Source organism: Phyllostomus hastatus, unplaced genomic scaffold, assembly GCF_019186645.2.
Source record: "Phyllostomus hastatus isolate PE091 unplaced genomic scaffold, TTU_PhHast_1.1 phas_scaffold_1066, whole genome shotgun sequence".
In the NCBI taxonomy this organism is placed as follows: Eukaryota; Metazoa; Chordata; class Mammalia; order Chiroptera; family Phyllostomidae; genus Phyllostomus; species Phyllostomus hastatus.
The window spans coordinates 7,647,096-7,669,269 of record NW_025334004.1 but is presented as its reverse complement, the minus strand read 5'-3'; the positions used below and the strand labels follow the sequence as shown (position 1 = coordinate 7,669,269).

Sequence of the window (22,174 nt, the reverse complement as noted above, 5' to 3'; positions counted from 1 at the left end):
ACCGTGGGACCCTCCAAGGACCTCTCCTGTGAGGCTAGTTGTCTCTCTGTGGGCCTCAACTCCCACAGGTGTCCACAATCAGTGTCCCGAAGCTCTGTTTCCCAGCGCTGGGATCCTGGGTTGCGCGAACTGCCTTGTTTTACAATCACCACCTCACTGGGTATGCCGGTGCCACCCCTCGGCTGGGGTCTGTTAGCTGCCAGTTGCACACTCAGGATCCACCTGCTGCGGTCTTGCGCACCCCAGATACCTAACGTGCCCAGTCCCGACTCTCTGCTCTCCACACTGCGACCTGCGCCTGGCTGCCCGACTCCGCCCCTCCTACTGGTCTGGATGAACGGGTCTATTTCAACTTCTTGGTTGTCCGACTTCCATTCAGATCAATTTTCTGTCAGTTCTGGATGTTAATTCTGTTTCTAAATTGTTGTTGTCCCTATCTTGGTTGTGCAAGGAGGCATGGTGTGTCCACCTATGCCTCCATCTTGGCTGGAAGTCTATATTTATTCCTAAAATAAGACATAATGATGAGATATTTTTAGTTCAGGGAGGGATTTGAGTATATAAATCACAATTATTAATGCAGTGGGATGAATTGTGTCCCCCCTTAAAGTGATGTTGAAATAGAAATACCTAATACCTTAGCGTGACTGTTTTTGGAGATAGTGTAAAGAGATAATTAATACGAGGTCTGTGAGTGGGCCCTAATTTGATATGACTGTTTTTAGGAGAGATTAGGATACAGACACACAAGAGGGAAGACCATGTAAAGACACAGGAGAGGCTGGCCATCTACAAACCAAGGAGAGAGAAGCCTCGCAAGAAACCAAATCCTGCCAACATCTTGATCTTGTCCTCTGGCCTCCAGAATGGTGAGAAAATCAATCTCCGTTTAAGCCACCCAGTCTGCAGTATTCTGTCATGGTAGCCCCAGCAAATGAATACAATTAATAAGAACTTAAAAAAAAAACAATTGATGACTAGTTTCAGGATTATATATTTTTAATTTGAAACAAATTGGCACTCCAAAATGCACTTATTTTCATCTTATTTTGCACTTCTGTGGAACTTTATTTTACCCTCAGGGTTTTCAGGCTAGCAGTGTATTTTCTCTTAATAGTTACAATGGTAAGTTTTCTGAAGCACCTCTTACTATGTTACTTCATGGTTTGCTGAATGAAATTCACTGACGTTCCTTTGAATGTCTTGTGTTTTTCTTCTAAAGTATAAACAATATTTGAAATTTAGACCAGTTGGAGCACATTACAACATTAGACAAGTTTTGGACTTTTTGTCATCAGCACCACCTCCTGTATCTTCTGCAACTAGTAAAAAGGAGAAAAGCAGTGTTATTGGGAGTCTGTGGGCATACAATGTTTTTATTCTAACACTCTGTTAATATTAGTATCAACTTTATAGCCTAATTAGTAGTTTTAACTTATAGCAAATACTAAGGGCTTGACCATTTAAAAATTTGAAGTCATATTCAGAATTGGTCCACTTAAAAATAGAATCTAATAAATGATTAGCCATTCATGACATCTGTTTCTCAAGAGAACCACTGAACTACACAATCTGGGAATCAGAGTTGTTGCTTTGTACAGGCACAAAGCTTATTGCCTGGAGATACAAAATAATGCTCCTAGTTCACAGAGATTTCTCAATGTAATTGGAAAAAAATTCAGAAGTAATTTTTTATGCACATAAAGTGTAGAAGATCCAATATACTGAATACTAAAAGGAAATGTCAGGAGCCACTTAAAGGACCTGATATCCTGTTCATCATAAATTTGAGGTAAAGATTAAATTTAGTTATACTAAGAAATATCTTTGCTGTCATTTGCTCAGTAAAATTACCACTTTTGTTTATCTTTTTGAAGTGAAAATTAGATCTTACTGCTTTCCGGTTTAAATCCTTTAATGACTTCCCATTGCTCTGTGGAGGACAGATCCTTAGCAAGGCCTTCAAGGCAACACACAATCTGGCAGAGCTGCCTGCATTGCCAGACGAGTACCAGCTTCCTCTGGTACTTTGTCTGCGTTGCTTTCTAGCTTCCAGCTACACCACTCCTTAAGGTCACTTCAAGGCCTTTGTATATATTCTCTTCTTTCCCTCCCTCCCAGCCCCTCCTCCTTTCTTGCTTAGCCAAAGCCTAATGTGTTGAGAGTTTAGCCTTAGCATCCTTCTTCCAGAAAGTCTTCCCTGATGCCCCAGGTTCACACGTCATGCTTCCTCTGATAGATAATCTGTCGTTCATTTACTGTTTTAATATCTAGCTCCCTCACCAGATGGTTAACTCTGCAAGATAAGGGCCCCATCTTTTGCCCAGTAAGTACATAAGTGAATGGATATCAAGGGGTGAGAAACTCCTATTTTTATTCTGTTGAAGGACATCCTTAACTTCTTAAGCAAAATACTTTCTCCCTCTATGAAGGCTTTCAAATACCACTAAACACAATAGAACCATCTAAAAGGAATGTTATATCTTGTTTTGCAAGGTCTTTCCAGATAGAGATGATTTCTTTGTTCAACAGTAAGAATTCTTTTTAAGATTTTATTTATTTATTTTTACAGAGAGGGGAGGGGGGGAGAGAGAGAGAGAGAAAGGGAGAGAAACATCAATGTGTGGTTGCCTCTTGCACATCCCCAACTGGGGATCTGGCCTGCAACCCAGACGTGTGCCCTGACTGGGAATCAAATCAGTGACCCTTTGGTTTACAGGCCAGCACTCAATCCACTGAGCTACACCAGCCAGGAACAATAAGAATTTCTTTCTTTCTTTCTTTTTTAAGATTTCATTTATTTATTTTTAAAGAGAGGTGAAAGAAGGGAGAAAGAAGTAGAGAAACATCGATATGTGGTTGCCTCTCGCACATCCCCAACTGAGGACCTGGCCTGCAACCCAGGAATGTGCCCTGACTGGGAATCGAACTGGCAACCCTTTGGTTCTCAGACTGATGCTCAGTCCACTAAGCCACGCTAGCCAGGGAAGGAACAATAAGAATTTCTTAACAAAACTTTTTGAGTGCTGAGCTCTCAACACAAAATAAGTCATCACATTAGCATTCCACTTTAAAGGTGACACTTTAAGACATCTGATGAACTAATAGTTGACCCTGAGCTTCTTAACAGACTTTCTGAGAATGTTCAACCTAACTGAGTGACCCCTAGGAGAACTTTCATCAGGAAAAACAGCACTCCATGGAGACATTGGAGGCACAGGCAAAGTCTTAGAGTACCTGTCAAGTCACCTCATTCCACTGGCTAGCTTTACTTGACATGTAGGGCTTCGAGGAGATCTGTAAAACCTCATTATATAGGGAAGAATATTAAGCTCAGAGAGGTTCAAGTTACTCAAAGTCTCACAGTGAATGCATAACAGTTGGAACAAAAACTGTTTTCTCACATGACCCTGGTCCCACTGATTCTATGGTTTTCACCATCATAAGCTATGGTTGTTACTTCTACAAATTCAGTATTGTGCCGAGGGACCTCAGGAGCCACCTTCTAGAGTGGATGAAGAAGCCTAGCCCCAACCCCTCCTTCTACCGGACTGGGAAATTCCCAGAAGGTCTTGTTTTTAAGGGTTGGTGAAAAACAGTAACCAACTTCTTAAAATTATCAGACAGTGTGCAGTAAGGCAAGTTTAATGTTTGTATTTACTTTTTATGCTTTTATCACGTGAGATTAAGCTCAGCTTGACTTCTGGCTGCTTACAAGAAGGAAAAACAGATTCCATCTAACCTTTTTCAATTGTGTTTCCCTCTTCCTGCTTTTCTGCCTCCTCTTCACTTACCTTCACCTTTGCATTGTATTTGTCGGCTAGGGATTTCCATTTCATCCTGTTATTCTGAAGGCCATTCAGCATAGGTGTGACTTCTTTGTGAAACCGTGAAAACTCCTACAGAGAATGGGGTCAAAAACTACTTAAATTATATGGTTGATATTCAGCACTTCTCATATGCAGAGGAGCTGTAAGACCTTGTTGCCTAGCTCAGAGCTGCTGGATTGGACTTAATTCAGGGCCTTGGAAACTGAATTGGACAGACACTGTCTTTCCTGCCTGCCTAAAGCAGTCTGTTCAATTTGCTCTCCCCCGAGTTCTTTCTCCTTTTATTCCACTCCTGAATGAGAAATTAGGATAATACCTCAAACTACTTTGGAGAAATAAGTTTGAAAGAAAAATTCTCATCCAGATGATTATGTATTTCACTCAAAAAAATCAATTCGTTTACTTACCTTGTATACAAAAGTACAAACAAAATCAATAAATCCAACTTGAAGTTTAGGTAGTTCATCTTTTTTGTTTCTGTCCATCATAGGCTAGGAAAAAAAATAAATCCCTTAAAGATAGTTTTCTAAGGTTCAGAGAACAAAATAAACTGACTTGTATCAATAATTTTTAATAAGCAGTGTGTGTTTATGTCAGGGTCTTTACAATAGGCTGTTGCTGCAGCACCGTTCTCTCCAGGTCTCCTTGTTCCCAAAATTCACTTGCTACAAGAAGTGCTACCTGCAAATGAGAAAGACTCAGTTCATGAAAGCAACTTACTAATGGAGAATTTGCATTGTATTAGTATACATGACATTTAAGGATAGGGTTTATAGTTAATGTTTGTGGTATTGTCATAGTGTATGCTCTGTGGTTTTAAAAAGATGTCATTTACAGATTATATTGAAATGGGAAAGGGAATTTCTACTACCAGTTCCAGAGTCATTCTGGGAGGGCCAACCTCCTGTTTGCTATTGCCGCCACCTCTCAACAAAAAAGGGGAGATGGGAAGATGTTTAACTCCATTATATTATGCTTTAAGCTCTAAAGCCTTCCAAGTCCTTCTTTTGTTCTGCCTATCTATCAGCATCTAGCATACATCTGCATGTGCAGTATACACAAGGACTCACACATATGCACACAGAGACTAGAACACAGCTTTACTTGATTACAGTGTATAGATATTTGAGGGGTAATGTATATAGTTTTTAAAAACCCAATATCAAGTTTATTGAACATCCACTAGCTGTTTCACATTGGCATGAGTCAGGCTTGCTGAGAGGAATAAGATGTGACATTTTTCTTTAAGATGCTCACAGTTGTAGTGAAGACAGTCATGTTAACAGTGTGGTTATTGCTATACAAGTAATATGAAGTACTGTGGATCATGGAGACAAAAGTAAAGTTTAATAAAGAAGGGAGGTTGCACATTGAAGAAGAGATTTTAGGAGCAAAAGCACTAGTGATTCATCCTTGTTCTGATTTATTGTCTCTGTTAAAAAGAAAATCACACAACCCCTGAATAATTATACATAAACTCTTTACAGCCTGTTCAGTGGTAAGGAATTCTTTCAAGAAAGCATTTTCTTTCAATATCCCTTCTATTTGTTTTGTTCTGGGGCCTGACCAAAAAGACCTGCTGTTTTTCTGACCTTTGTGAGCTCTTGACAGCTATTTGCCTTTCTTCATGAACGGAAACCTAACAGGGAATATTTTATTTTTGTCTTAACTTCTCAAGTTCCTCTTTCCTTCTAAACTCTAAACTGATTGTTTGAAAGAACCAGTCCAGGGTAATGAAAGATCATTGCTTATAAAATATATAATCATATAAGTGATAGCTATAATGAAACTCAGAGGCTGCCAGATATCCTCATGTTCACTTCTATACAGGACTTAGGCAGTACCTGAGACTGTGACAAAAAAGGAAACATAAATTCATTCACCTGACTTTGTACCTCCCAGGGTTTGGTTACAGCTGACAGGTCACATGCAGTCATCATCATTGCCCTTTGGAAGACAACAAAAATTGTTAATATAGAAAGAAATTCAAAATAGGTTATTTTTGCCAGAAGAGGAATAGATGACTACTCACATGATAATCTCTTTTTTGGTTGGATCACTGGTTACATATTTGATGGCCTCTTCTTCAGTTTCCATTTTTTCACAAGCATCAACAATTTTCTGAAACATGGTTCTCTTCCTACAAAATGATACAGCTGTGCTTTTTAAATATATAACATATAAAACCAGAGATAAAAAGGTGTCTTTCATGTGCTTCTCAGATCTCCTGAACACGTCTATCTAATGACTCTTGCTGGTATGGACCCCAAGTTAAGAAGTTACATTTTATAATATATCTGTGCATAAAAGTATATCATATTTGCATGACTGTATCTGGGACGAGCTTTATCCACACTGTATTATTCAGTTAAATCATCTTACTGTGTAAGCTCTGTTGGGCCAACTTTTGTGAACACAATGTGGTGTAAAATTGAAGCTATGCAAACAACCCTATAGCAATCTCATTTCTAGGGAGAGTTTAGAGGAAACTTTCATATATACATACATATATATGTATGTATACATATGTATACATATGTATGTATATATATATGCAAGGACATACAATGTAGTATTGTGGGCAATTCTGAAAAATTCAAAATAATCTAAATGTCCATGAATAGAATGACTAAGTTAATTATAGTATATACATACAGCTGAGTATACAGTGAAAACAAATGAGCCAGATCTCCATTTACCACCAAGGTAAATCTTTATTTTTATTTTTAAGTTTTAATCCTCACCCAAAGATATGTTTATTGATTTTCAAGAGAGAGAAACATCAATTAGTTGCCTCCTAAACACTCCCCCAGCCAAGGATCAAATCTGCAATCTAGGTATGTGCCCTGACTGGGGATCAAGCCCACAACCTTTCAGTGTATGGGACAATGTTCCAATCATCTGAGCCACCCAGCTGGGGCACCAAAGTAAATCTTTAAAAGAAAATGTTGCATGAGAAAAGCAGGTTGGGACTTCCAGTCAAGGTGGAGGCTTAGGTAAACATGCCTCACCTCCCTGCACAGGTACAGCAAAAAGTATAACTATATTACAAAATAAATAGCACCCAGAGATATCAGAAAATCAAGCTGTATGGAAGTCTGACACCCAAGGATTTAAAAAAGCCACATTCATCCAGATGGATAGGAGGGGCAGAGATGCAGAGATGCAGAGATACGGAGCCGTGTAGAGAGGTGTGGGAAGGTGGAGAGGTGCAGAGAAGTATGGAGATGAGGAGTGGCATGGAGAGGCACGGAGACACAAAATGGGCTCTCCCACATACACATGTGGTGTGTAAAAATCAGGAGGATACCTTGGGAGTAAGTGATACAGCCCCAGACCAGATCACTTGGCCCAGGGTTCCAGAGCTAGGAAGATAAGTTCCCATAACTTCTGACTATAAAAACCAATGAGGGTTGGGGTGGCAGAAGAAACTGCAGGATTCTCAAGAGATTCCCCTTAAAGGGCTCACAACCAAATGTGGACTCACGCAGACCCACCCACTCTGGAATTCAGCACCAGGGCAACAGCTGGTAGGGTACCAGTAGCATACTGGTAGGGAGAAACTGAAGTGACTGGCAACACAGCAAGTGCCAGGAGACAGCTTCCTCCCCCAGGCAAAACTCCAGAGGTCAAGCAGTGGCATTGTCCCCTCTCTGAGTCCTCCCCCACACAGAGCCACAGAGTGGTGACATAGGTTGCCCCATCCTGGCCATTACCTAAGGCTCTGCCCCATACAATTTACAGGTGCCTTTTCTACAATAGGCCATGCTACTAAGACAGAGAGTCAAAGCAGCTCTACCTAATACACAGAAACAAACACAGGGAGGCTGACTGTAGCATCCAGCAAACGCGAGAACAAATATCGGAGACTTTCAGGGTATCAAAGATGTTACTTTATTGACCAAGTTTAACCTGCGCAGGGGCGAACTCTCAAAGTGTCCAGCGACACAGTGCCCACAAGGAGCTGCAAACGAGAGCTGCACCAGGCGCTTACAACTACGTTCTTATATATGGGCGGGCAAGCAAGCGTTATACAGAAGCAGACGTGGCAGTTAGTAATTCGCTTACAAAGACCACGTGCAGGAATTTCAAACCAAGCATTCTTTCATAAGGCGGGAAGGCAGGATGTTTGTTCATTAACCTAGTAATCTCCTGGCTCTAGCTAGCTAGGTTCTTATTTTCTGATTAAAACTACAAAGCATGGGTTATCTAGCCTACCCAGGGGAGAGCATCTGCTAGACACAGGATGTTTGCTTAACTGTACTCTGGCTCTTTTATCATTTCTTTTTAGCTACAATGTGGTTCTTGTCTATTAAGGTTAAATTTAGTTCTTAATTTCCTTGTTCCCAACACTGACAAAATGAGGAGACAAAGAAATAGGGTCCAAATAAAGGAATAGAACAAAATTCTAGAAAAAGAAGTAAATGAAATGGAGATAAGAAACCTACCAGAAGAGTTCAAAACACTGGTTATCAGGATGCTCAAGGAACACAATAGGTACTTCAATAGCATAAAAAAAACACCCTGGCAGAAATGAAGGTTACATTAAGTGAAATAAAGGAAAACCTACAGGGAAACAACAGTGGAGGGGATGAAGCCAAGAATCAAATCAACAGTATGGAACATAAGGAAGAAAAAAGCATTCAATCAGAACAGCAAGAAGAAAAAAGAATTGAAAAAAATGAGGATAGGCTAGGAACCTCTGGGACATCTTCAAATGTACCAATATTCTAATCATAGGGTACAAGAAGGAGAAGAGGAAGAGCAAGAAATTGAAAACTTACTTGAAAAAATGATAAAAGAAACCTTCCCTAATTTGGTGAAGGAAATAGACATACAATAGTCCAGGAGGCACAGAGTTCCAAACAAGTTGGACCCAAAGAAGACAACACCAAGACACATCATAATTAAAATGCCAAAGGTTAAAGATAAAGAGAATCTTTTTTTGTAAAGATTTTATTTATTTATGTTTAGACAGAGGGGAAGGGAGGGAGAAAGAGAGGGAGAGAAACATCATTGTGTGGTTGCTTCTCACGCACTCCTCAGTGGGGACCTGGCCTGCAACCCAGGCCTGTGCCCTGACTAGGAATTGAGCTGCTGACCCTTTGGTTTGCAGCCCAGCACTCAATTCAGCAAGCCACACCAAGCAGGGCAAGAGAGAGTCAAAGCAGTAAGAGAAAAGCAGAAAGTTATCTACAAAGGAGTTCCCATAAGACTCTGAGCCGTTTTCTCAAAAGAAACTTTGCAGGTAAGAAGGGATTAGCGAGAAGTATTCAAAGCGATGAAAAGCAACATTCATAGATTCTTGAACCTAGACTACTACAACCTAGATTACTCTGTCCAGAAAAGCTATCATTTAGAATTGAAGGGCAAAAAAAAGGTAAAACTAAAGGAGTTTATCATCACCAAGCCATTATTATATGAAATGCTAAAGGGAATTATATAAGAAAAAGAAGATCAAAACTATGAACATTAAAATGGCAATAAAATTCACAACTACCAACAATTGAATCTAAAAAAACCCCCAACAAAACAAAACTAAGCAACAAGCAGAACAGGAACAGAATCATAGATAGGGAACTCATTTGGAGGGTTATCAGCTGGGAGGGGGAAGGGGAAGAATAGGGGAAAAGGTTCAGGGATTAAGAAGTACAAATTGGTAGGTATAAAATAGGGGTATGTTAAGAACAGTATAGGAAATGGAATAACCAAAGAACTTATTTGCATGACCCATGGACATGAACTAAGGGGAGATTACTGGAGGGAATAGGGGTACCAAATAGGGGGGGCATTGGGGGAAAATTGAGACAACTAAAAGCATAATAAAATATATTTTAAAAAATAAAGAGAATAAGCAAGTTGCAGAAAGGTATGTACAGTATGGTGCCATTTATGGAAAATTTTAAAGCACTTCATAATCACATATAAAAACACAGATGGAAAGGATGGATGGTAATGTCTGTGAGAGTGAAGGGAAGGGTCTTTCCTGGTGGGTTGGTGTGGGGTAGGACGCCTCACTTCCATCACTTATTTCCTCCTTAAAAAAGAAGAGATCTAACACAGGTGTGGCAAGTCTTAACATTCGTTGAATCTGAGTTATGGATATTTGGACATCAATTATATCATTCTAAGTATCTGTCTTCATGTATGATTTATTTAATAATTAAATTTTTAATTAAGAAGGGTCGGAGAGGCACAATTTGATATTGCCCATCCACATCATGAATGTTTGGATCCTATAACTTTTCACATTGTTCTAAACCATTTTTAACAAGCAACTTTATTCACTGACGAGAAGCATCTGGTCCTACGTAATTATTATTCTAAATAAGCTAGCACTCTCCTGTATATAACTCAGCATTCTAAGACTTTGGTTAGTGCTCATCAGTGTCACCACGAGTGTTCATCTCCCTGACGCTGACAGGATCAAATGTCAGAGTCCAGACCATGGTGGATTCACCAGGGCAAAAAGTCACCTCATAATATTTGGTGGTATCACTCTTCTGCCACGGTATTCAGCACCAACCTTGCTGAATATTCTTCAACTCAAACTTCTTCAGATAATAAACTACTTCCAGATGTCTAGTAAGTTTACTACCGGACATCTTGAAGGTATTCTATTAATAATCCAAAAGGAAAATGAATAAATGTGTGTGTGAATAAATCCCTTTGAAGTTCAATGTCATGGATCATTTATGGAAGGAAGAACCACACAGATATAAGGAAGTTATGCACTTACTTGAAGTATAAAGCCAGGTCAGTTGCTATTATTGCAACTTCAAACAAATGAATAACTGTTTCAAATTGGTGTTTGTTTAGATTCTGGAAGATGTTTAAACTCTGCAAGATGAAAATTCATAATAAAGTGCAATCATTAATTTGCCTGGGATTCAACAAACCAAAGTATACCTAACAAAAATAAAGATTATTCTATTACAAAGAGAAGAAAACTAGGTCTTCCACTGTTTAGCTTTCAATTTTTGTATCTTGGATTAAGTAAACTTCTCTACTTTGAATAAGATAACTTATCTATAAAAATAGATATTATTAGCAAATATTCATGTGATTTATGAATTTATTCAAAAGTGTTTTCTTCCAGGACCACTTAAAAATAATAACAGATTAAAATTTGCTCGTGTTAATTGAAGAGCTTTAGTAAAGAATATCTTGTAGATGTTCAATTGTTAGACATGTTGAATTATTCACCAGGTAGCTTCAGAGGGATCACAGAAACTGTTGCACAACTTTCAGAAGCTGCAAATTACACTAGTGTTCATGCATATGTAGGAAAAATCATGAAATCCTTCTAAGCGGTTCTTAAACATTTTTTTTGCAATTATATTTTACAAAGATTTAAGTAGACCTTTCTTCAAAGAGCTTCACATAATGGATGGGCATCATTTCTTTGTGTTCTAGAAAACCAGAGTATAAAGTTGGGAGTGGTTTTTAAAAGTTCTGATATTCCCAGTAGACGGTTTTGGACATATAGGCCAAAGGACAGATGTATGGTGGTTTTGCCAAATGGAGTTTCCTGTTACGAAATACAGGAAAAGTTTCACTGGAAATAAAGGAGGAAATAGTCTACCAACCTATGTAGGGCCACAGGCAGCATAACACAGACAAGTACACTGGACTAAACACCAGATAATGATAACAGCTCAACATAGTGCTTACCACTTACCAGGCACTGTTCTAAATGCGTTATGGATACTCTTACTCTCACAACAAACCACAACACAGAGAGGTTAAGTAACTCACTCAGGTTAAACAGCAAGTACGTGGCAGAGCTGGAGTCTAAACCAGAGTAGTGTGGCACTAACCCGCCTCTCAGCAAGAAGCCCAGGTTCAGTTCCCAGACTCACCACTTGGTAGTTGCATAATCCCGGCCACGTCACTGAACATCTGTGAGTATTTGCTTTCTCAAACGGGATAACAACAGCTGCCCTGCCTAACTGCCTAGCACTTAGTCTATGATCGATGAACATTTGTGGAATGTTGACTCAACTGAGATAACTGAGAATGCATTTTAAAACCATAAATTGCTACAAAGGCTGTATCATTATTCTTGTTATATGAAGCTTTGAAGCTAGCTTCAGGTTAAAATAGAACTGCAAGCCCAAGACCAACTCTGGTTCTCTGTCCTTCCAGGAGATTGAAACATTAGAAAGCAAGAAGTGGACAAAACTCAAGTTTTCTATATTATATGTTTTACAAACCTTCACTTAAGTCATCTTTTTGAATAACAGCTTCTGGGACAAAAAATAAAAGGTATTTTACACAGCAGATATAAGTAGAAGAAAGGGAAGATGTGATATTTTTTGTTAAAATAATAAGTTCATAATAGCAATGACAGTTAGTCTTTTTGAATTGATGTAACAAAAAATATCTGTTGAATACTCCAAGAAGTAAAAGAAACAAAAGAAAGCTTGTCTAGACCAAGATCAAGTTCTTACTTGAGAGAGTTCACAGCAGGCCCTTGGGCATATCAACCCATATTCTCTGAACCAAACTTTTTGGATACAGGGTATTTTCAACCTGTCTGGATTGGCCAGGGAGGAGGAAGAGGAAAGGGGTCATTTGTTACTTTAATCCCACTTAACCTGCACCATGGTGGCCTTTGGACTCATGGTGACCCAATGGCTTGTTGATGTCAGTGAGTCACTGTCTTTATCTGTTCACTGATACATGTTTTTATGCTCCAAAAGCTATGTGCACATTATTTGCACATATTTGTGGATCCAGTAACACTTAAAGTCATCCTTGATTGCTGTACTGAAGGAAAACTGGGAGTGTGTGTGTAAATGCCTTAAACTTTTAGACAAATTAACATTAAAAGCACATGAGTCATTTTAATACTTATTGTATACTGAATATTTGCTAAGAGAGTTGATCTCAGGAGTTCTCAGCACACACGCACAGAAAGGTACATATGTGAGGAGATGGATATGTTAATTAGCTGGACTGTAGTAATTATTTCACTATGTATATGATCAAAACATCATGTTGTACACCTCAAATACATGCAATTTAAAAAATAACATGAAAATAAACAAGAAGTTAAAAGAGCCAAATAAAAACAGAACAGGAAAGGGAGAAAAGCAAAACGGGCCCCTGAATTTAAATCAATAATCCTTTGGGCTAGAATCCCCGCTCTCTGCCAAGTGTCAGACCGCACAGAACACATCATCTAACTATTGACCAAATCAGAATTTGTTTTTATGCACCAATTATTTTGATGTATGTTGCTTCTATTTGCAAACTTAGATACCTGTTGCTATCTGCTAAATACATGTGTGTGAGAGAAGGTTACATACAAAGAGAAATAAAAAAATAAATATGACTGACCCTGCTGTACTCCATTTGTCATATCTTTTCCAATCCAAAATAATAAAGCAGCTGCATTAAAGCTAACAGATTATCAAAAGGTCTTTCGCTTTACTAAGCAAGTCAATATTGGATTTAAAAAAAGATGAATAATGGCATACTTTTAAAATTGGTATAATTAAGGAAAAGGGGTGTACATTCAACGTTTTAGCGCTGCCTTTTAAATAGCATAATATACCTAAATTTCACTCCTTTTTTTCTAATTTATTTTTACTTTTATCTAAAAACATGTACACATATACTAATTGAAAAACCCTTTCTTAATTCTATATTCTTTCATATTTTTTCTTTGATTCCTTTCACAGTTAAATTTCTTAAAAGAAAAGCTTCTCGGTGGTTTCTTTTTAAGCAATGGATACAGATTCAAATAAAATATCGTGCTTCTGTTTTGTATTAGTTGCTGGAAATCTCGACCAAATTTGCAGCCCATGTCTAATAAATGTTTATATCTCACCATACACATATTGGGAACACTTTGGGCATTTACCATACTTCATCTTATTTTTCCATTAACCTTCATTTTCCTTCTTTTTAATTTAAATGTATTGGGTTGGCCAAAAAGTCCGTTACATTTTTTCTGTATGATAGCTCTAGTAGTGTTTAGTTGTCTAACTTCATTTGAAACAATTATGTTAGATTTCATTGTGACAGCTGTCATAATAGTGTGCATCTACAAAAAACTTATCAAAATTGGTGAATTTTTGTATAGCCATTTTAATATTGGAGATAAAGAAAATATGCAACATTTTTAGTGTATTATGCTTTATTATTTCAAGAAAGGTAAAAAATGCAACTGAAGTGCAAAATATTTGTACAGTGTATGGAGAAGGTGCTTGTGACTGATCAAATGTGTCAAAAGTGGTTTGCAAAGTTTCTTGGTACTATTGACATTTTGGCCAAATAATTCTTTGCTGTGGGCTGTTATGCATTGGAAGATGTTTAGCAGCACCCCTGGCCTCCACCCACTAGAAGCCAATAGCGGGAGACAGCTGATATACTCAAAATATCCAAATCAATAAAGTTATTGGTGAAAATGAAAAATGAAGTAAGCAATGGCAGAGCCTATGACCCTTTAATTAGAGCAAGGGCCCACTAACTCAAAGAGTCTATTTTTATTCTCCCCCTACTATTAAAGTGGCAATAAAAATATAAATTCTGCGTAGTATACCAAAATAGGTAGATGCGGCTCCAATTCATTCTGATTAGGGCTGCCAGGCGAGGAGCTACAGCAAGTGCAGGCAGATCCAGTCTGAGTGTTGGAGAACATGGCCGCCATGTTCACAGCCCACTGGTGACCGTGCATGAGATCTTTCTTCTTTGTGCCTCCTTTGTATAACGTGGGGGTGGTATAAAAAAACATGAATAGAACTACCATATGCTTTGTAAAGAAGTGTTTTTGAATAACAAAAGTGTTCTGTTATTTGTACTGAGCAATTTATTTTGTCATTTCTACAGTACATTGTAGTATTAAAATGTTTATTCTTACAAATGTGACTGACAAAGTTTTTCCAGCTATTCACTCAAGTTAAAGGGTGGGTTTCTGTCAGGTTAGACTATGGGTGGTTCTAATTCTGAAAGCAGTAAATGCCACTCTGCTGGGATGTCAGGATATTTTAGGTCGAAGCCTTGTAATATGCAAAACAAAGTGTCATGTCCACGAAATGCCGAAATGCTAGATAAATCCTAAAAATTTTCCTTATTAGAAAATTAAAGGTTTTTAATGTAAATATTTTTCATATAAAAGTAAGTAAATAAAAGAGTTGTATTGTCTACAATGATGGCTAAAGATTTCATTTTTTTCAGCATTCAGTTTGCCTGCTTATAAAAAGCTCTGTGATTGCATTGCCTAGCGACTCTATTTACAGGCCTTAAAAGTCTGCAATTAGTAGGTTGAATAGCATTGTAGACAGGTCCTCGCCAAGGTGGTAAAGATTACTGAGATGCAATATGCCTTTTTAGAAAGAATAATAAACCTTTACCTAGCCACCGAAACCAGTTCAGACTGCAGAGTAAATAACATTAAAAAAATAAGATGGAAAACCACCACTCTTATTATAAACTCGTCAGTCCCAGAAGGGGAGAACATATGAGATACAAGGAGGCTTCCAATGTTAACCATTTAAATATTTGGCCATAGTTTTTAAACATATTTTCCTTTAGTAAATAAATGTAAAATTAAATAATAAAAATAAAAGTATATTTGACATAATCTACCTGTGTTAGCACATAATCACTGGAAATTATAGAAAATTCTTACTCAAAAATATAAGATTGTCTTATGGAGCAAAACAAAAATTCATAACAAATTGAGTAATTAACAATTTACTCTTCCCTCTCTGAATCACTTTTAACTGTTCTTTTAATTCTCATAAAACAGATATTATCATTTTTTTGGTATAAATTCTTCTGCAGGGAGAGGTTCTGGCTATGCATCAGAATTATTAAAGTTTTTGTTGAAAATGCAAATTTGCTGGCCCCCACCTCAGAGAGCCCAGTTAGTGAGTTTGACAGGAAGCCCAGGATCTGTTTTTAACAGCCTGCCCACCCCGCCCCATTAAATCGATGATTCTGACGCAGCTTGTCGAGGTCCCCATGTCCTGGCGCTGCATCAATCATAGGCTATTAAAAACACACGTCACTTTTTCTTTTTTCCATTTTTGTTCCTCATCACTCTGCCTCATAAATTTTCCCACTTGGCTTTCCATTACCTAGAAAACTGTAGTGTTATCTCAAAACTTGGAACATATTTCTGTGTATTCCTTCCCCTGAGCCTTTAATAAAAGATTATTATAGAAACTGAGAAAAGCGACCAATGAGCATCTGCAATTCTAAATAAGTTCTCTGCCGTGACAAAACAGTGTTCCCCTCTGCCTAGTAAATGACTCATTTTAATTGTTTTTGGTTTGGAACTTTCTCAAGTGATTTTTTTAAAAGTACAACTAGATTATATCCATAACTTTCCCACAAGCCTGTGTACCCCTTAAATAAAATTTCCTAAAGTATATTTTATTGATTATGCTATTAAAGTTATCCCATTTTTGTCTCCCCTTTATTAGGCTCTGCCCTGCAACCCCCTCCTACTAGCATTCCCCACCCTTAGTTCATGTCCGTGAGTTGTACGTGTAAGTTCTTTGCTTTTACATTTCCCATACTATTCTTAATCTCCCCCTGTCTATTTTGTACCTATAATTTATGTTTCTTATTCCCTGTACATTTTCCCCCCTTCTCCCCCTCCCTCCACCATTGATTACCCTCCATGTGATCTCCATTTCTGTGATTCTGTTCCTGTTCTGACTGTTTGCTTAGTTTGTTTTTGCTTTTTTAGGTTCAGTTGTTGATAGTTGTGAGTTCGTTGTCATTTTACTGTTCGTATTTTTTATCATCTTCTTTTTCTTAGATGAGTCCCTTTAACATTTCATAGAATAAGGGCTTGGTGATGATAACTCCTTTAACTTGACCTTATCTGGGAAGCACTTTATCTGCCCTTCCATTCTAAATGATAGTAGCTTTGCTGTATAGAGTAATCCTGGATGTAGGTCCTTGCCTTTCATGACTTCAAACACTTATTTCCAGCCCCTTCTTGACTGTAGGATTTCTTTTGAGAAATCAGCTAATAGCCTTATGGGAACTCCTTTCTAGGTAACTGTCTTCTTTTCTCTTGTTGCTTTTAAGATTCTCTTCTTGTCTTTAATCTTGGCTAATGTAATTATGATGTGCCTTGGTGTGTTCCTCCTTGGGTCCAACTTTTTGGGACTCCCTGTTTTCTGGACTTCCTGGAAGTCTATTTCCTTTGCTGGATTGGGGAAGCTCTCCTTCATTATTTTTTCAAACTGAAAGTTGAATTTCTTGCTCTTCCTTTTCTCCTTCTGGCATCCCTATGAGTTAGATGTTGGAATGTTTCAATCTATCCCAGAGGTTTCTAAGCCTCTCTTCATTTTTTTTTTAAATCTTGTTTCTTCATTCTGTTCTGGTTGAATGTTTATTTCTTCCTTCTGGTCCAAATCATTGATTTGAGTCCCTGTTTCCTTGTCATAACTGTTGGTTCCCTATGTATTTTTCTTTATTTCACTTTTCATAGCCTTCACTTTTTCCTCTATTTTGCACCCATATTCAACCATTTCTGTGAGCATCCTGATTTCCACTGTTTTGAACTCTGCATCTGACAGGTTGGCTATCTCTTCTTTGCTTAGTTCTATTTTTGGAGTTTTGAAATGTTCTTTCATTTGGGCCATATTTCTTTGTCTCGGCACAGCTGTTACATTGTAAGGGATGGAGCTTTAGGTATTTGCCAGGGCACAGCAACACTTGTCACTGGGTTGTGGCACTGTATGTGGGGGAAGGGGTCAGAGAGGGAACAGTGCTGCTTGCTCAGCTCTCATCCCACTTTCAGTCACTTCCCCTGCCACCCACAAGCAAATTGAGCCCTTCTGGCGCTGATTCCCAGGTGGATGTTTTTGTGTACATTCTAGGACCCTGTGGGTCTTTCCAATGAACTCTACTGTGAGGTTGGGAGTTTCTCCTGCTGCTGCAATCCTCACAGGTTTTTACAGCTAGAGGTTTTGAGGCTTTTTTTCCCCATGCTGGAACCCTGGGTTGCATGGTCTGTCTCACTCCCTAGGTATTCCTCCAGGTTTATCTGCACGCAAATGTGGGACCACAAGCTGCTGCCTCCACCTCCCAGCCTGGATGAATATTTCTTCTATAACTCTTTGGTTGTTGGTCTTTCATACATTTTGATTTTCTGGCAGTTCTGTTATTATTTTTTAAAGTTTGTTGTCGTCCTTATTTTGGTTGTGTGAGGAGGCAAAGTATATCTACCTATGCCTCCATCTTTGTCGTAAGTTGGGGACGTATTTCTTCCCCTTTAAATAAATTAATAAAGTGAAGATCAACTGCCTCCCTTAGTAGTACATGATATGTGCAAATCAAAGTGAATTCAATACCAAGGTCAAAGCCACTTTTTGCATAAAGCTGTCCCTGATCCAATCCCTCTTCTCCCCTATGCCCTGCCCTCTTCTGAATACGATGCCTCCCTCTGGAACCCTCAGTGACTCACTGATGGTAGTTGTCTGACTCTCTCTTATATCCTAATTTCATGCCTCCCTCCACTACCAAAGCTTGACTTTTTGCAAGATACAGACCATGCCCTACAGGGAGTGCCCATGAATGAAAAAGAAACCCAGTGGCTATGTAGCCATTTTTCCTTTTTCTTTTTAAATTTTATTTTTCAATTGCAATTTACATTCAATATAATTTTGTATTTGTTTCAGGTGTGCCATTTTTCTTCTTTATATTTATACCTCCCCTTTCACATTCCCTGTAAGCTTTCTCTTCTTTTTTCCACAAACCCACAGAGATTCTGTGACTTTCCATGGCCCTTTTGTCCCCTGTCACAGCTACTTTCAACTTGGTTGTTCAAAACCTGTTGCAATATAGCAATTCCTATCCATTGACTTTTATGAGGTACACACTGTCAGCCTTCATAACCCAAGGTCATCCTCTTTCAAAGCATTGTCTGTGGGCTAGCATTTTGGCCCAGAGCTTATGAGCTGCCCTAGGGAAAGGCTCACATACCTCATCCTTCAGTAGAGTCTTACTGTACTCCAGGTGGTGCCGCTCCAAAATAGAAGATCCATGGAGCTTTGCTAATGGAGATGTGGATCTAGAAGGAGAAGGATAGGCCATGATTTTAGCTGTTTAAAGATTATGCAGGTGTCATACAATATAGAATCTTTACTATCTGAGGATTTTTTTTCATTTCTTCTCTCTCCTTGTCCCCTAATATCCATGAAATGGTCAGAAGTTACATATCAAAAAAGATGTTTCAGATTTAGAAGATGAGAATATGTTCTTTAAAGCAGATTCTTTTTAACGCCCCCTAATTTGTTGAATGCATGAAATGGTTGAATTGTTTAAACTTGGAAGTTTGGTTTATCCCCTGCATCAAAAATCTTTGTTCCCCAGAGTTCATGGTGGTAGAATATGACTTACGAAACATGTAACAAACCTGTTGAAGCCGATAGATCATTTATAGAGAAAGTGTTCATAAAGAATAATGTATTCTTATAAATAAAGCATAGGGAATATGGTCAATAATACTGTAATAACTATATATGGTGTTAGATAGGTACTAGACTTATCAAGGTGATCACTTTGTAAGTTATATAAATATCTAATCCATATATTGTCCACCTGAAACTAATATAATATTGCATGTCAACTAGATTTTAAAAAATTTAGAGAGGAAAAAAAGAATTTCCAGGAACCAAAATGAAAGTCACTATAAAGTAGCATTTCTTTCCTCCTCCAAGACAGTGAGATAAATTCAAACTTAAATTTCCTGTTCAAGCCTGACTGGCACAGCTCAGTTGGTTGAGCTTCATCCCGCAAGGCAAAAGGTTGCCTGTTTGATTCTGGTCAAGGCACATGCCTGGGTTGCAGGCCCAGTCCCCAGTTGGGCCGCCTGTGAGACTCAACCAATCACTTTCCCTCTCGTTCTCCCTCCCTTCCTCTCTCTAAAAATAAATAAAAATAAAATAAATGTTCTGTTTGTTACTTTTGGGCCACAACTTTATGTAAGTGGGGACCTCAGTCTTTGGTACCCTGTCTTTCTTTAGCTCTTACTGTTTGAGGAAAAGGAGTGACATCAAAAAAATAAAAAGGTGAAGAAAAGAAAAGATGAAGAGAGGCTAAGGCTAAAGGTTTACCTTAGTAATGTGGAGCTGTTGTCTTAGAAAAGTGGAATAAATATTTTTAAGAATGGAAGTCGTCATAGAGAAGTTTCATTTTATGTCAGAAAGAACAGAACTTTACAGAGGGGAGGAGTCATTAACAGGTTGGGTAAACAAAGTATTCTACTTAGGGATCAGGATTCTGACTCATAGTCAAATGCCTATTCTGTGTTAGCACTGGAGATTTTTTGAAAAAATGAATAAAGCAGAATTTCAGTTGAAAAGTGTATCTTTAATTCCTTTGGGTCTAAAAACATCAGTCAAAAAAGGTAACAAGGGAGCTTGATATCCACCCAGTCTCAGAGTAACACCTCAAAGGTTATTTATTCATACAAAGGAGAAAATGTACTTTTGCATAAAGAGATCAACTAGACACTCATAAATAGTTTAACTTAACCTCATACATGATGGGACAAATTAACATCATAGGTCTCCTGATGCAAGGCACTAAGAAGTACATAACACCTAAACAGAATTCCTACTCAAAACTTTTCCCCTGGATCCAGTAACCTGGAAACAATCAGACAGAGCCCAATTGAGGCATATTCTGCAAAACAACTGGCCTAGACTCTTCAAAAGCATCAACATCCCAAAAGATACAACAAGGTTAAGAAATGATTCCAGATTAAAGGAGACTGAAGGTATCGAGATCTAAACCTGGTCACAAGGCGATTTTCATGTATTTTCCCCTTAGACACCTTCAAACGTCACAAGTACATGTTGACACTGCACATGTGGTCACTTACTTCATCTGATACAGGTTATTGGTGCCTCTGTGGTCGATGTCATGGCAGAAGGCAGCAGCGAGCATGGCAAAGGCTTCAAGTCTGTGTAGTATTTCCTCAGCCTTCCTGTCTAAAATATATACAATATGTATTTAATATAATAATAATATAAAATATATATATTTAATTGGATTAACACACCTCTAACACATGTGCTGTGAGGCCTGCCTGCAATGAGGGAGGGGACCTGCTATACTTTTAGAGCAAGTTGCTTTTATTTCATGTTGAATATTATAGATCATTCTGGGCCATTACAAACCCCAGCAGGATGAGGAGGGGTTGAGGGGGTGGCTGAGAAAAATAAAGGGATTAAGATGTACAAATTGCCAGGTATAAAAACAGTCATGGGGATGTGAATTATAGCATAGGGAATATAGTCAATAATATTGTAATAACTATATAGGGTATCAGGTGGGTACTAAATTTATCGGGGTGATTAGTTGGTGATATAAATGTCTGATCACTATGCTGTACACCTGAAACTAACATAATATTGTATGTCAACTCTAATTGAAAATATTTTTTTTAAAAAAACAAGCCAGCAGGTAACTGAAATTTCCTTTAAGGAGGTAAGTGATTGTCCTCACTTATTAAGTTCAAGATTTCCTTTAAAAGTGATAATCCGGCCAAGGGCCCAGGGACCCCCACATAGTCTGGTATCATCTACAAGGGAGTTTGGGGCTTATGGGACTGTGTCCATACATTCCAGAATGACTGATCTAAGCTGATGGGCCGTCCGCAGTTCTCTCTGTGCAGGTTTATAATGACTGACAGTGCTCTGTGTCTACCATCAGCAAAGTGAACATGGTCTGCCCCACATTGAACCCGTGCCGCCAGTTGTGGTAAGTGACGGAACGGTACCCTTTTCTCACGGTGTACATCCATCTGGTAAGAACCTGTCACCATAAGAAGGTAACACCATTCAGACTTTGGAACAGAATGCTAAAGTTTAGAAGGCCCGTGACAATCTTATCGGTTGGTCTTGTTTACAGAGGTTAAGCTTCTATATTTACAAAGTTAATAATAATTTAAAATCCAAACTGAAGCTAATCTTTTAAACCACAGGAAACATCAGTGAAGAACAGCTGCAGAATCACCCGGTATTTTACATTATAGTCCATCTCACCTCTACGGGGACTTTGAATTTCTCCACCACATTTATTTCAAAAAACAGTCATAGTCCACACTTAATCAGTTCATGCTCTGTAATGGGGAAGTCACTGAAGCAGAATTCATACAGGTCTAATGCCTTGGGGTCCGGCAAGTCCTTTCTGTTCAAATAAAGACAAACTGTGTCAGGCTGCATTCCTCTATTTTCCCTGTAGCCTCACACATCCACCATTGGGTGTGAAAAAAAAATTACAATAAAAAGACCATTGCAATTCACTGAGCCTTTATATACCCAGCCCTGGGTTCTGCAGTTTGCATGAATTATTCTCACAAC

The 22,174-nt window shown here is 38.3% G+C and overlaps 1 protein-coding gene across 1 annotated transcript in view; it reads right to left on the bottom strand.

Annotated features, from left to right (window-relative positions):
- Positions 1 to 992: 992 nt before the first annotated feature.
- Positions 993 to 22,174, bottom strand: part of PDE6C (phosphodiesterase 6C) — a 39,554-nt gene continuing 18,372 nt past the window's right edge. Inside the window, 12 exon segments of the mRNA XM_045854275.1 lie at positions 993 to 1,322; positions 3,795 to 3,899; positions 4,238 to 4,321; positions 4,437 to 4,511; positions 5,714 to 5,777; positions 5,863 to 5,970; positions 10,570 to 10,670; positions 18,789 to 18,876; positions 20,692 to 20,770; positions 20,773 to 20,800; positions 21,519 to 21,626; positions 21,857 to 21,997. Of these exon segments, the coding sequence (XP_045710231.1) occupies positions 1,269 to 1,322; positions 3,795 to 3,899; positions 4,238 to 4,321; positions 4,437 to 4,511; positions 5,714 to 5,777; positions 5,863 to 5,970; positions 10,570 to 10,670; positions 18,789 to 18,876; positions 20,692 to 20,770; positions 20,773 to 20,800; positions 21,519 to 21,626; positions 21,857 to 21,997 (1,035 nt within the window). The 3' untranslated portion in view covers positions 993 to 1,268.